Raw genomic sequence first — 16,249 nt, forward strand, 5'->3', positions numbered from 1 at the left:
CGCCAGCCTTCTTGGCTGCAGGTTTCTTCTCCTTTTTATCAGGCGCCTTTTCACCCGCCATCTTGCAAGATGGGAAAGAGCAGGCTCACAGAGAGGCGATCTCTAATCTCCCTGCACTCTGGGTACCCATATCAGTTAAAACTCATCTGACATATGCGCAGAATCTCTGCACATGAATACTCACTGCAGTTAGCTCAGTTGCCAGACCTTGGAAACTTATAAAACTGTCTCCTACAGCACATGAATCAACAACCTTTATTTTCATCCAGCAATGAAATAAATGGTATTCATTATAGTCTGGAGCTATGCTGGCCATGGTCGCACACACACTATCTCTGCACTCAAGGTACTGAGGCAGAAGAATCTCAAGTTAGAGGCTCACCTACTGTATAGGAAGGATCTATCTCGAAAAAAGTAAAACCCCAGGGCTGTTGAGATGGCTCAGCTGTGAGGGCCATTGCTGTTCTTACTGAAGACACCGGTTCTATTCCTAGCACCCATGTGAAGTGCTGCATTTCTGGTTCCAGGAGATTGGATACTATTTTATGGTCTCCATGGGCAGGCACACACACACACACACACACACACATACACACACACACGTAAAACTCTTAAAAACCAAACAAGAACCACAAAGAAACAAAAAATCATAGTTGAGATTTAGGAGAGGGAGGGTTGACTGGATGACTTCTTCAGAGTCAGGACGGATATCATCAATTATCAAGGAGACCAGAGTTTGGTGCCTCTGAGCCTGAGACAATGAGTGGAGCAGATTCTGGAGGGATCTCTTGTTCATTGTAAAGCCTGGGAATGTGGCACTTCTGAGGTTTTTGCCTGGCCTGTCACACACTATTTGCTATGAAGCAATAATGGTTGATCCCTGTTATTATACATTTGTCAAAACTCAGAATACACAAGAGCAAGAGAAGGAGACTCTAGACTTCAGTTGACAATTGTGCCAAAACTGGTTCATCAGTCTTGATATCTGTGCCACAATGATGGGAGATGCTGATGCTGACAAGGTCTCTCTCCCTTCTCCTGCTTCCTCTCTCCTCTCTTCCTCTCCTCCACCCATCTCTTCCTCTCCTTCCTCTACCAATTCCTTTTCTCTTGCCCTATCTCTTTCTCTTTCTCAGTCAGCATGTGTGTATGGCTGTGTATGTTGGGGAAGGTGGTTTATAAAAAATTCTCTGTACTTTCCACTTAGTTTTGCTGTGAGCATAATACTATTCTTAAAAAACAAAATTTCCTAAAAATTATGACTGGGTCATCATCAAAATATTTTAAGGTTACTGCAGGTGCAAAACTAGTGAAGACAGCCAGCATTCTGAAGTGCTGGGAATTTGGGGTCACCTTAGAGCATCTCCCCAAAGCACAGTGGGGATTTTCTTTATTGCCTCTATTTTTTTTTTTTTTAGTGGTCTTTGTGATGAAACACTGAGTCCTTAGAAGGCCCAGGGACAGAGTCAGCTAACAGCTGTGCACCAGCTTCCTGGGGAGCCTCACAGATGCATGGGAGCACTCAGACTTCTTGTTCCCAACACTACCTCCTGGAAGCCAGACCTGGGGCAGAACTGCTCTCACTGACCTCACACCCTGTTCACAACTTGGTTGTACACCTGCCCTCGCCCATTGCTGGTATTGTGCTATTCCATTTTGTGCATTTTATGTTCTTCCAGAGGATTTATTCAGACATCATGAAGGCATTCTGTCCTCTGAGTCTCCCTAGGTCAGCGGGTTTAGTCTGAGCCACACACACAAATCATCCAGAGAAGTTGAACACTTAGGACACCGGTAGCTGACAACTCGAGACTGCAGTGAGTGGGCCCGGGGACAGTTTTCAGCTCTCCAGATGACTCAGCTGAGGGGCCAAAGTGACAAAGTACAGGACTTGATGAGGCCTTGATATTTCCCCAAACTTCTACACCTACACTCTCCTCCAGCTAATCACAAAGATAAAGTAAGATGACTGAATAAAAGACACATGTGAAAAAGTTTAACTTCTAATATTGTTGTGCTAAGAAATGTTTATGAACCTCAAAGGACCACCAAGGAACCAATACCAATAGGATCCTGTTAGGGTCTCTTTATTTTACACTTGAGTTTGGCCTTACTCACTGCTAACCCATAGGATGTTTTGGACAAGCAGCTCTGAACCCTCATTTGGAAAGAGCTTTATAGTAGTGCACTGGCTAATTTTGTGTCAACTTGACACAGCTGGAATTATCACAGAGAAAGGAGCTTTAGTTGAGGAAAGCCTACATGAGATCCAGCTGTAAGGTATTTTCTCAACTAGTGATCAAGTGGGGAGGGCCCCTTATGGGTGGTGCCATCTCTGGGCTGGTAGTCTTGGGTTCTATAAGAGAGCAGGCTGAGCAAGCCAGGGGAGGCAAGCCAGTAAAAAACATCCCTCCATGGCCTCTGCATCAGCTCCTGCTTTCTGACCTGCTTGATTGAGTTCCAGTCCTGCATCCTTTGGTGATCAACAGCAGTATGGAAATGTAAGCTGAATAAACCCTTTCCTCCCCAACTTGCTTCTTGGTCATGATGTTTGTGCAGGAATAGAAACCCTAACTAAGACAAGTAGAATAGGAGCAAGTGTGTGTGGGGGGGGTGTCCAGCCTGATGAGCATCTAAGAGAATGAGTACTGTCAGCTCACAGGTGGGTACTCAGAAGCAAGACTATGACAATCACAATGGTCAGAAAGTACATCTGAAACAATCAGAATCACCTTTGATTGACTGTTGCTAGGAAGTAGTTTGGGAGTAACTCTGGGTTATGGGCCAAGGACAGGCCGTGGGGCCCTTCCTGGTACTTGGGTGTAGCTTGGGTTTAGTTGTAGATCATTTTCTTAAACTTTTCTTTTCCTTTAAGATGAAGGCTAAGGTGGAATAGGTTTGACCTCTCCATACTACTTTTAAAACCAAGCTGCAGACCAGACCTCCTGTGCCATCACGATCCAGTCTTTCCAGGAAAGCTACAAATCAGGGCTGTCATTGCTAAAAACCCTCCTTTGATGCGTACTTGGTGCAAATTTAAGAAATAGAAAACACTGTAGTTTAAACAGAGTAATTCTTAGAGCAGACGAGGGAAGCTCTATTATGGGACTCGAGAATGCAACAATCCACTATTTGACTTTGCAAAAATTCCAAACGTATACAAAAAAACACCCCCCCCCAAATACAAAAACAACCAGCAACCAAACAACCAGACAGATATTCATTTCCTTGAATGTCTTTAGGACAACACTGGAAATGTAGACCGAGAACCAGCACCCTGGTCTCCCTGGATACCAGGGCCTTAATGTCTCTGATCTGGTGTCAGGGATCACTCAGACTGAAATAGAAATGAAAAGCTTTTAGCCAATCTGCTCTTCTAAACAACCAAAGTGCAATGGAGATAACAGTACAACAGCTTTTGTTAACTCTTGGAAAACTAAATTTTCTATTTTATTGTGACAAACTGATTCATTACAAAAAATGTGTTGTCTTTCTGAAATAATTTTAAATATAAACGTGTCCTGAAGACAATTTAGAAATTTAGAAGTCTGAAGGAAACCGTGATAGTCCCAAACACTGTCACACCTGCCATAGGACTTCTTTCAGCAGAGAGCCAGTGTCCTGTGCTCTTTCATTTCTTCACTGTCTCCTCCTAGCATCTCCTAGTGGGTAAGTTCTGGAACAGTGAGCATCAAGACAGGAGTGGAGTAGAAATAGCATCAATAAACTGAATCCCTTGGTCCATTATCTTCTTCCCCTGATGTGTGCCTGGTCCATATTCACCATGGTAACCGCTCCTAATATGAAACACCCATCCTTATGCTAAGATCAACTGCATAATAAATGATCTTATTTCCAGAGGTATGAGAAATTTGCAACCTCTAAAAAGCAACATTAGATTCCCTTTAAACCTCCATGTTCCTGTGATTAAAGACCTTTGGGAAAGATGGGGAAAGTGACATTTCAAAGTATGACAAAATACATAAAACATGATTACAAAGTTCTTCTGAAATCAGGACTTCCTGTCCACCCCCACACACTATTTTTAACTTTTAAATATTTCCTCTTGTGATGGTTTAAATAACCAAGACTATTTCTGTATTACTGGTAATTGTGTTGAATCAAAAACAAAACAAAACATTCACACTTGAAAGAATCACTGCAGTGAGTGGAGACACTGAGGTGGTGCTGATACAAGAATTAGGATGATGTTAACCTTAAGTTCTGAGTGTACACAGTCAAGGGTTACTCTCTCCATTACAGCCGGAAGAACCAACACCGCCCTGGAGCTGTGATAGGTGTTTGTGATATCTGTGACAATCTCTGTAATCTCAGGCAGAAGGCGCCTCCGAGGGCCACTGGGACTGTTCTCCAGGGTTAGCAGTGTCTTCAATAATGTAGATCTTGTCTTCACCTTTGGACTGTACAACCACTGTGTTCTGCAAAGGTCTGATCTTAGACACAGGGAAGCTGGAGAGAGAGAGAAAGAGAGAGAGAGAGAGAGAGAGAGAGAGAGAGAGAGAGAGAGAGAGAGAGAGAGATTGAAAAACAGGAGATCCTCTTTAGTGTCTGATCAGAACATTTATGGTACATACTCTGGAATATAGGAGCCCCATGCACAAAAACTTTAACAGAAAATAGTACCACACAGGGCCTTGGTAATAAGTCAGAGAAAAGTTTGTTTAATCATACAACTAAGAATTATTTTCTTCAAAGCAGCTCATATTGGAATTTTCAAATTACTTTTGTAATAGAACTCATACATGGGAGATGTAGGAAGACAGACAACATAACTAGCATCCAAGCAGGTACCCGATTAGGATGCGCATTTGGAACCGGATTAAAAACTGGATGATTCCTGTATTTGCTTTGGACTGTGTTGCTTTAGTAAGGTTTAGGAGAGCTTGGTAACCTGAATTTTAATCCTGGAACCATGGAACAGTGGAAGGAAAGAAACAGCTCCACAATTTTGTCCTCTGACCTCCACAGGTGCCATGACACACTATCCCCCAGCTAAGACATGATGCATCCAATAATAAGGAGTTCTTTTTTAAAGAAAGGTTGGTTAAACTTGCATAGAATCTACACCCTCTAACATTAAGTATAAAGTAGAAAAACATTTAAAACAACACAATGCCTTTTCACAGGGGTTTGTGTCTGTGACATAATTTCAAAAACCACCTGTATGACATACATTCATATACACTGCAAAATAAAATCATCAGGCACTGAACTGGATGAAATTAATCTGGAGAGAGGAATGTTGGTATTTGTGGCTGGTCCATCCCAACAGCCATAATGCCATAAATGTTAGGAAATACAAAATGCGGAAAATATCTTTGAGAAGCAAGGATAGCAAGAAAGGGACTTGCCAGGAGGTGGTGGCCCAGTGTTTTAATCTCAGCACTCAGGAGGCAGGGGCGGGGGCAGATAGATCTGAGTTCGAGGCCAACCTGATCTACAAATTGATTCCTGGACAACCACAGCTTCATAGAGAAAACAAAACAAACAAACAAACAAAGTTATGGGGGGGGCTTATTAAACTTTACTTTTGGAACCAAGGTAAAAAATGGGAGCCAAACGTCATGGACCACACCTACAATCCCAGAACTAAAGAGTCTGCAGCAGGAGGTTTGTGAGTTCCAGTCTGGCCTAGGCTACATGGAAAGTGTCAGGTCTCTCTGGGTCATGTAATAAGACCCTGTCTCAAATCAACCAACTGATCAACACATCAATCAGTAAAGAATAATTTAGTGGCTAAAGAGCACAGAGAGGAATTCTTAAGACAGTGAGTTCCAACACAATCCATGTGAGCTTACCTCAGAGATCCCGACTTCTTTTTCCTAACCATGTACCCTAAAGGGGTGGGAGAAGGATGGTGAGAGAGGTTGAAAGCAAAGTTGAACTGAAATCAGAAACATTCATGATATTTTCTTCTAATCAAAGATACGGTTTCTGTTTTCAATTGATCCACCCCTGGGTAACTTTGGGTAATTCCTTCCTGTGCTGTACATTGTTTAGGATATTCACCCACGTAGCCTAAGTTGTAAGACTGACATTGTAAAGTCCTGTTCACAATGAACTGTGCATATTTCCAATGGGCTGCGGGAGAACACGTTTTTGAGGGGAGAATAAACAACTTTAGACTGAGGAAGACAACACATTTATGGCATTTTACTCAAATTCCAAGTAATTCTCCCTGTTAGGCACCATCTGATATGGTGTCTAACCATAGAATTGGAATGCTGAGATAATAGGCACTTGATACTAGAGCTAGCATAAATAAAGATTTCAGATAAACATGTTGTAAATAGTTAGAGGGAAACACCCCAAATTTTGACAGGCATATTCTTGATTGCTTTTTATTTGTTTGTCTTTTGAGAAAATATTGCCCTGCATAAAATTGCCTGCCATGGATCTCGCTCTCAAAATCAGGTCTGCTTCCAACTGCCAGAGTTTTCCAGACCAGGGGTCTTGAGACACAGTAGCATTGGTCCAAGATCACTTAGCACTCACCACAAACTAGTGCCTGGAGTACTTTGTAAGCTAGCACATCCCTCAGGGAGTGGCTGCCTTACCATCGTGGATCTGGTCATATAAAAGTCAGGTGAACTCAAAACCCCTATGGCATGTACACTTGCTTAAAGGCAGTCATAAGGACTGAGAACCCTGGTTCTCCTTCCTTGGGGACAGTCAAGAAATTACTTACTGATGATAACCACAGTGCCCACAAGCAGCAGCAGCAGCAGGACTGCAATGCAGATGCCAACATACAAGCCCTTAGTCAGGTTTTTGTGTGGCTTCTGTGGAGGGATTGCTTCCTAAGGAAACAATAAATAAAATAACAGTAGTAATAAATAGACAAATCAGTAAATAAATAGCAAACCAAAGGGGCATCAACGATCAGAAAACACAAACTAGACCTTAAATCTAGATCTTCATTTTCACTGGCCTGGGGCAAGTCTAGAATTTGCAGCAAGATCCAAGGATCTGAGGCAGTAATGGGCAATGGAACGTGGAGACATGAGAATTCAAAGTGTCTTCAAGGATGATAGACAGGTGTTCTATGCTGCTCAAGATGATGACATGTGTGTACAACTCAGCCAAGGATCTGACTGCATGCTTAATGTGGGTTGATATATCATTTATTTGATTATATCTGCTTTAATAGTCAGTAGTAGTGTATTCCATAAATGTATCATCTTATGATAGTGAAGGGAAAAATGACTCGTCTCTAAATCTTGCTCTCCATGTGCTCATCTGCTGGTTGGTCCTGGTCTGTTATCACAGACTCTATTTGTGAATACAATTCAAGATTTTAAATCTTTATAAAATTCTAATACCAAATGGTAGTCTTGAAAACATACACATACGAATAACATTATTCATACTGGGCAGGTTATATTTATGATTTTAGGAATATGTGTAGTATACAATTTATATATAAAACAGTATGTATATATTATATGCACACATATCAACAATTAAAGAACTACAAATCATGAATCAAAAAGAAAGTGAAGGGAATATATGGGAAAGTTTGGACCAGGAGAATAAAGGAGGAAATGATGGAATTATATTTAATAACTTCCTAAAATTAAAAACCTAAAAAGCTTATACTCATAGCTGCAGCCTGATTAACAGCATGTGATCAGACACAAATGCAGAATCTCTTCCAGTGTCCTGGGGCAGGTGACCTGGCATCATCTCCTACTGGAATAAGCATGAGACAGGCAGGACATCAGCTTTGGCCCTGTCATAGCTCAGCACTGATCTACTAGCCCTAAGCAGGCCCTCAGACATGGGTTTAACTGCAGGAAGCAGACCTGAGATCAGGTCTTTGCCCATGAATGAGCCTCATCTCTGGATCACAACCCCAGCTCCTCTGCTTAGTCAGTGAGACCACGGACACCTTAGCTAAGCTCTGCGAGCTCCGTCTCTACAGCTACAAATGACATGCTCAGTGGAGTTCTTGGGTAAGGTACTCTCAGGTGATTCTTGGCAAATACCCTGGGGAATATAGAAGAAAACATGGTTTGTTTGTTATTCTGACAGGGTCTTCCGCATCCTAGGCTGGTCTGGACCTCACTAGTTAGCAATGATGCTGAAACTCTGATCCTCCTGCATATAGCTGCTGGGATCACAGCCGTGTTACCATGCCAACATGAACATCTATCTACATCATAACATTTTCCTGATTCCTAATCCTTTCTCATTCATCTTCACAAACTTCCTTTAATGTTTCATGAGATATGGCCAGGAAGTTGATTTACTGAGTCAAGATCTATGCTGCTGTTGCTAGGCATGGGGAAGCACACCTTACTTTCAGAACCTGAGATGTGGAAGCAGGAGGGTTGGGAAGCCAAGATCCTTTCCAGGTACAGAACAATTTCCATCCAGCCTGAGCTACATGGTATTCTGTCTCAGAGACCTAAACAAACACCCCAAAACAATGCTGTGTACTGCTGTGCATCATTTTCAATGCACCGAGAGACTGTTTGACATCTTCAGAGTCAATCCTTCTACTACTTGTTTTGAACTTAACTCTAAATTGTTCCCCCTTGCTATTACCATGATTGTTTCACAAGTGACTGATGGCAAGACAACCTGTTTTGTTTTATACCTAACCACCACATTCTGGGCCCTTAGCGAAATGTACATAATGGTTTCTGATACCTAACCAATATATACAGATTCTTCCTATATCTGCTAGACCCCTGGGTGCTAATGTCATTAGGTTTTTGTTGTTGTTTGTTTTTGTTTGTTTGTTTGTTTATTTTAGTGTTTGGCTGGGCAAGATGACACAGGCCTGTCATCTAAGTTCTCAGTAGGCTGAAGAAGGAAGATTAGGAGTTGCGGGCCAGCCTGAGCTACTAAATGAGGTGATATCTCAACGGAGCGGGTAGTTATAGTGGCATCCACAACTATGATTTCAGCACTTGGAAGATAGAGGCAGTACGATCAGAAGTTCAGGGTCATCCTCAGCTATGTGGTAAGTTCAAGATCAGTTGGACTAGATGAGACCCTGCCTCAAAAAACAAACAAAAGAGTCTTACAACCAGCATCTCATTGTTATGTTCTGACTGTCCATAGGTAGGGCCTATGGCTCCACGTGGGTAGAAAAACAGGATTAGGTGTTCCTAAAGGAACACCCATTGAAAGCCTCAAACTCTTCATATGTGTGTGTGTGTGTGTGTGTGTGTGTGTGATTTCATTTATTAGCAAGGCCTTACCACATAACCAAATGGTCCAAGCTGTCCTCAAAAATTTGATATCTTGCATTAACTTCTTGAGTCTAAAAATTAAGGAATAGACCACTAAATCTGGCTTTCTTTCTTTTATTCTTCTTCTATTTTGATACAAATGACTGTAGACTAATATTAGAGACGATTGTTAAATACCATGTGCTTCCCGAAAGATATACGGAGGAACATGGCCAATAAATTAGGGAGAAATACTTACGGTGTTATTATTCCAAGAGTTGTCTGAGGATGTCACAGTGTTATTCCAGTCTGGTCAACAGGAGGAAAAATTAATTGCAAATACAAGAATTTAGAATTTTTTTTATCTGTAAATCAGTAATATTATCTACAAGGCAAATATGTCTTAAACCTTGTGAGGATTAAGGCTTAATACCGCAGTAGAGTCACTGAGCAGCAGGGTTTGAACATTTAGATCTTCATAGTATTTTGAATTGTCTATTTTGTAACAAAGAATATATTGTTTTCATTGTTTCTGTGTGTCTATGAATGAAATACAGAATCCTCTTTCCACTGAGTATCTGGGGCATATAAGGATTATAACATTCTGACAAGAATTCATTTAACTGCATTTACAGATGAAGAAGCACACATCAGATGAGTACATATTTCTAGTTTTTGCAAATGACAGACAACTCTGTGGGTCACCCCCCCCCCCAGCACCCATACAATGAATGGAAATCTTGCAGGTCTGTGGGAGTCCCTAACAACCGCCAAAGCTGGCCCTGCCCTTTGAATGACTCCTAGGCCTCCACCCTTCCTACTTTCCAGTATTTATATTTTACTCATTGGCAGAGCCCTTCCAAGCAGCCAAAGGCAATGGCTAGGTTTAGGCAACATCTACAGTCTAGGCTTTGTTTGGCACTTAGGCCCTTAAGTAAGCCCTTCCAGGCATCAGAGTAAGTGACTCAGTAGGGTGAGGTTGAATCAGACAAAATTTGAGTTTAATGCTGATCACATTCATTAGTCAAGTGACCTTACTTCGTCCTCAAGGTCCTGACAGAAGCACTTAGGAATGCACACTTGAGCATTCAACACTGTGTTGGAAAACACAGGTGATGTTATTATTGTTATGTGATGAACGATGTGGTGAGGAGAGTGAATACTGTGGAGTTCACTTTAACAATATCATATCTCTAATGAGAAATGTTCAACAACTTGTCAAAAGAAATGTGGCTAGTATTGGTGGATAAATTGAAAGGTGGATTAATTGTGTATTTCCTAAGAGGAACTTTAGAGTTTTCCCAACCTAGCAGTGACATTAATTGATATGAAATAATCAATGAGATAGTATATAAGACTCTGGGCAGGCACAGCTAGCCAAGGCAGTTGGTGGGCCATGTGATTACTGAAATCCCTTTCAATCCTTATATTTCTTGCTTTTGGAAAACATTTACCAATGGAGGGTTGATATGGGCACAGCAAGGACTTAGCCCAGGAGCCTAAAGGCACAAGATCAAAGTGCCAGGAGTCTCAAGGAAACCAGAGATAGACTTTCTCTGCTCTCGGCTCCACTCTGGGGAGCCTTACTTTGATGAGGGTTAGGTGACAGGGCATCACAGAGAAAGATCTGCCCTTCATACTCCCTCTGTCTTCCTCACACCCGGGAACAATATACTGGTAAAACATAGCACACATGGGAATGGGGGAACCAGAGACAACCATCTTCTAAGAATATTGAGTTACAAATGTGCACACGCAGGCTCCCTCTATTGAAAAAACCTGTGAGGCTTCTTCTGCTTTACAGAATGGATCTCTACCTCAGGTTATGGATGGGTTTTAGGAATCTTTGGAAACCTCTCGAACATAGATCACGTCACTCCTGGATATAGAAGGGTTGACCCAACCTTGCCTTCAGGATGACAGGCTTTTCCAATCCTTAAGTCACATTACTACCCATTAATATTGAATATGAACTCTTACCTGTAGGCAATTTGAAATATTAACCTCAGAGCTTTACTCAAATGCATGAGCAGGATAAACTGAAAGGACTGAGGTAGCAGAATAAACTCCATTTTGTTCTTAAGACTCCATTCTAAGTTAGCTTAGAGAGGCATGGCTCCCCCACCCTTGAGGTCTGAGAAAAATCACAAAATGTCCCTGGCAGTAGCAAAATAGACATAGTGGCTGCAGCTAGCTGATATCAACAGGGTGGGCTTGGTAAACGTACGTCATTCCTAGGTCACGATGCACCTTTTTGATGTAGGCTCCCTCCTTGTGGTTTAACCAGATGCTGTAAACCAACATCATAGCTTAAAGACCAACATTCCTTTACCCTCTCATGTAATGCCAGGGCTTGGAATTCCCCTGCTTGTGGCCTTTTCGTTCATAAACCCCCATCACCTAGAACTGGGGCTACTCTCCTATCCGGTTCCATCAGGAGGGTTTGTGACCCAAGATGCAGCTTAAATAAAGACTCTCATGTGCTTGCATCAGAGTTGTGGTTCCTGGTGTCGCTTTGGGGATCTTTGCAATCTGGACACAACGAAATCCTTTACCAAAATCTTCAAATTTGATGTGAGTTTTTTCACCCCCACCAAGGATATATTTTGCACTTTTCATGCTACATTAAAGAATTAAAAGATGCTTAAATCAAAAACCTTACAAGGCTTCCACTGCCTCTTTGTAAAGGATGGTGTTCTGAAGCCCTTTCCTGTGAGCATGTAAAAACAGAACAAACCCTCCAAATATCTGTATCCACAACAGGAGTCCTGGCCCTGGAGTTAGAAGAACCAGTTTCCGGCTCAAGTGATCAGGGGCAGAGTCTCAGCCACTTTCTAGCTTTATAAACTCCACCATCAACTTTCTGACTCTGTGTCAGTTTCTGTCACTATACAATAGGGATAGACCACAGCTGTATCAGATAGTAGGCTGAGAATGAACATTGTGTCATAAAGCATGTAGTATCCTACCTAGTGTTCAGAAAACACTAACCGTTAGCTTCACTGAAGTATGGCCTCAGCTGTGTGAGATAATTTCAGGATGGACATAAAGGATCCACAGTGATCCTAGTTCTCAATCATTCCCTGTTTCTCCATCAGAGAGTCATTTCCAGCCGGACAAGTTCCCCACCATCCTTATCAGCTATCCTGGGACAATGATCCACCTATACCTGGCTCCTAGTGAATCTCCTGGAAATCTAATAAAGAGAGAGAGGTGTCCTCCATCTTCAAGCTGATACACAACCAAGGGTAAACACAGCTTGAGCCTGGAAAATCACAGACCTTGTGAAGCTGTTATTTAGGACCCCGTTCAAAACTTTTTGTTGATTGTACGCTTATGATTTGACTCAGTATCTGTGTGTCCTACCTTCTCTTATAAGAAGGACTCTGGGCCCTGATACACATTGGGATTTACCTGGTTTGTAAGTCTGTGTGTGTGCTGATGTTGGAGGAGTAGAGGTAGAGACTCTGGTTGATGTTGGTACATGTGTGGATCTTGTTGAAATAGTTGTGGGTCTTCCTGTAGTTGTGGGCCTTGTAGTTGAGAGTCTTGTTGGTGGACTCGTGGAAATTTCTGGATTTGGAAATTAAGATGAATCAATGATCAGTCAAGCAAGAAGAGAAAAGAGCTTCTACTGTTGCACCTGCAGAATCTTCTCCAGGCAGAGGCTCCTCTTCTGAACTCTTCTGAACTAGGATGTGGCAGGGTGGGGCAGTGGAGAGAGGCTCACAAATAGGAGGCAGCTGCACTGGCACCATGGATGAGAACAGAGACCAGGCTTCCATGGGAACACTTTATGAATGACAGATGTCAGCTCCTCAGATCTCTCTAAGCATCTGTGAGACTGAAGAGGTATAGGGGCTAGGACTCCCCTCAGTGGTGCCTGACTTCACCCACAGTTTCCGGGCCCAGCGTGCTCATTTCAGTCAACCCTGAGAGGACACACACTACAGCCCTGCGTCTTAGCATGTAGATCGCACACAAAGCCCAACACATTGGAGATTTGCACATTTGGCAGAATGTGGGCACTGTCTTCTATGTTTTCTTGAAATCTACGGGAAGCAGGATAAATATTTCTTATCAAGTCCGTGCTCAAAAGTTTTCAGATTTGGGAGCACTGCAGACTGGGGGTTTTGGGTTAGGCATGTTCAGCCTGCAACTCACAAACCAACAGCATTGGACTTGCCGGTAGCACACAGACAGCTACTGATGGTCTCAGTGTGCAGAGTTCCAAGATAGAGCAGAGGCAAAATGGTGCTGGAAGGAAACCATCAGCGGAGCACTCAGACTCCTTTGTGTCAGCACCCGTGCTCCCTGTAAGTGATCTGCCTGTCCTCGCGCCTAACCTAAGAGCTAAAGCCTCAGGAACAAGCAGCAATGGCTTTGGAACTCTTCTTTATGGGGGATGCAGTACAATCCCTTAATCCAGTGCGTTTTTACCTTGAAATAAAGAAAAAAAAAATTGTAGTGTTTCTTCCATGTATAGGCAAGTTGTGGGAGTAAACCCCCCGACCTAAATTTAATATGTGCATTTATTTCTGTATTTGTGTATTTGTGTTATATCAAGTGTGTGGATATCAAGGGACCAACCAAGGTCCTGCTGACCACCCTCTCTGGATTCTACTTTATTTTTTCCCAACTGGTGTGCAGCTGTGCCTGAACACCCCAAGGGACAAAGTGGAACAGAGAACCACATGCCACAAAATGGTATATACAACCGGGTAATTTAGTCTGGGTGTGAGGGGACTCACTTGTATTCTCAGCACTAGAGAGTTAGTGGCAGGAGGCCCAGGAGAACATGGCATCAGAGGCCAGCCTGAAAAGCAAGGGTGTAATGCAAGCATGTGTATAAGAACCTTAGTTTCTTTGTTATGGGAAAAGAACAAATTGTTAGCAAACAGAGGCCTTGGTTTACAAACATTAAATAATAAGAATAAGCAAAGGAAGGGGCTGGAGAGATGGCCCAGCGGTTAAGAGCACTGACTGCTCTTCCAAAAGTCCTGAGTTCAAATCCCAGCAACCATATGGTGGCTCACAACCACCTGTAATGAGATCTGATGCCCTCTTCTGGTGTGTCTGAAGACAGCTACAGTGTACTCATATAAATAAAATAAAATAAAAAAAAATAAGCAAAGAAAGAAGGTAAGTTTACCTGGTCGAACGAGCAGTAAGGGGGTGATTATCTCTCTAATGCCATACCATCCCTTCATTTGGAATCCGCAGCAGTAGTGACCGCTGTCACTCTCAGTGAGATGCAATATTGTCAAGGACGCATTTCCTTGAAGAAGCTGCCCCTTTAGCTGGTAGCGATTGTTTGCCCGATATTGGATACTGTATCCATCACTTGCAATAAGTCTTTCTCCACATGTATTGTAACCACATGGCCCTCGGCCCCAGCACATATAGAACTTTCTAGTAGACACTGGATACATACATGGCAGTGTGACAGAGTGTCCCACCACTCCATGCACTTCTGGGAAAGAATGCACAGCAGCTGTGGACAAAAGAGAGGAGTTAGAAAATGATCTCTCAATATTTTCCTACAATTGATTTTACTTCTTCATTTCTTTCCCATTTCTCCTTTCTGGCTCAACTGGGGATTATTGTAACAACTATGTAACATTAGCTGACCTCGGTATTTGAAACTCTGTGTAGAACACACTGCCTGAATTCATGGTGATTTGTCCGCCTCTACCTTCCCATGATGGGATCAAAGGTGCACACCACCAGACCAAGCTCAGAATGGGTTTTATAAAATCCCTCAGGTTCAGTCCTCAAAGCTGACCCTAAACAAAACCAAAAATGGACCCAAACCAAACCTGAACAGGGATTCCTTCTTTATGTGTTGATAAGATTCCAGAAACTAAACAACACTCATAACATGAGACCACAAAAATCAGAATATTAATTCAAGGATTAAATCGTGCAAATTTTAAACCTAGAATAACAACTTTATGAGAGGATGGACTGATTTCTCTATCACCAGCTGCTTCCACATGAGGGGAATCTGAGGGCTGAAGATGCAGCTCAAGGATGCCATGATCACCTGGACCACGGCAGCCCCTGGGTTGGATCCCAGCACAGGAAGAAAGGAATAAGCGAACAACACAGAACACTGAACTGTGAGAGTCATTGAATGGTCACTACGTTCCTGTCCAGCCTGGGTCTAGCCTGGGCATTTGGGAGATGGTCTGAGAAAGCATGTTCCTCATTGTATTAAATGAGTGTGTAATGAGAGTGTACTTCCCACTGGGACACTCATCACTCCATTTTTTTCCCCAAATATATTGTGTTATATTCACAAATATTATCATAATACAATTATTGAAATGTATGTATGAGTGATGGCTCAGTGGTTAAGAGCACTGACTGTTCTTCCAAAGGTCTTGAGTTCAATTCCCAGCAACCACATGGTGGCTCACAACAATCTGTAATGGAATCTGATGCCCTCTTCTGGTGTGTCTGAAGACAGCTTCAGTATACTCACATACATTAAAAAAAAAAAAAGAATTAATGACCATTCATGGTCCTACTTGATAGGAATTAGATTGCAAGGTTTAGAATCAGAAGTAGGGACTCAAAACTATTATCTTAGCTCTTGGAGTGAGGTCATTTTCAGATGTCTATCCTGTTATCTTGGATCCCATCTCAAAAAATTAATATGTGATTCACTACTTACTTCTATATCATAGATGTTTTCAATTAGTATTTTTAATGAAACAATTGAAAATAAGAGGCTTTTTCAATGGCATATGGGCCAAGTGAAAGCCATTTCTGCAGACCTCATGCATTGATGATTACATGCACATACATGCATGCACATATATTCAGCCCTTACCTGACAGCCCTGTGGGTCTTATATTTGAGCCACAAATTTTGAAATTCATGTGGGTTAAGAAATATCTTTGGGGCTACAGCTTCACCCTGGTTCTTTGCTCACAGTATAGCCTGTACTCCACCCCCAGGGAATGTATTTGTCTGAACCCCCATCCTCCCAGGCATCCCCCACCCCACCTCTCACTTACCGGGGAGAAGGAGTAGGAGGC

General features: G+C 42.3%; 2 protein-coding genes across 3 annotated transcripts in view; both read right to left on the reverse strand.

Annotated features, from left to right (window-relative positions):
* The window catches only part of LOC110332279 (hepatitis A virus cellular receptor 1 homolog), a 42,132-nt gene that overhangs the window by 24,330 nt on the left and 1,553 nt on the right, over positions 1–16,249 (reverse strand). The window lies entirely within an intron of this gene.
* Positions 3,421–16,090, reverse strand: LOC110331202 (hepatitis A virus cellular receptor 1 homolog). Its single transcript, XM_021211631.2, has 7 exons — positions 16,042–16,090; positions 14,356–14,697; positions 12,618–12,776; positions 9,463–9,512; positions 6,710–6,821; positions 5,820–5,856; positions 3,421–4,470 (listed from the first exon to the last, which is right to left on the reverse strand). The coding sequence occupies exons 1-7, from the start codon at positions 16,088–16,090 to the stop codon at positions 4,332–4,334; spliced, it is 888 nt and encodes a 295-aa protein (XP_021067290.1). The 3' UTR covers positions 3,421–4,331.

Source organism: Mus pahari, chromosome 14, assembly GCF_900095145.1.
Source record: "Mus pahari chromosome 14, PAHARI_EIJ_v1.1, whole genome shotgun sequence".
Classification (NCBI taxonomy): Eukaryota; Metazoa; Chordata; class Mammalia; order Rodentia; family Muridae; genus Mus; species Mus pahari.

Bases quoted from the DNA above. Each gene is read 5' to 3' on its own strand.
- LOC110331202 (XM_021211631.2), bottom strand. From the start codon at position 16,090: ATGAATTTCAAAATTTGTGGCTCAAATATAAGACCCACAGGGCTGTCA. The intron at 14,698-16,041 runs GTAAGGGCTGAA...TTTTGTCCACAG, and splicing joins AAGACCCACAGGGCTGTCAG to CTGCTGTGCATTCTTTCCCA. The intron at 4,471-5,819 runs GTAAGCTCACAT...CTCTCTCTCCAG, and splicing joins AAGAAGTCGGGATCTCTGAG to CTTCCCTGTGTCTAAGATCA.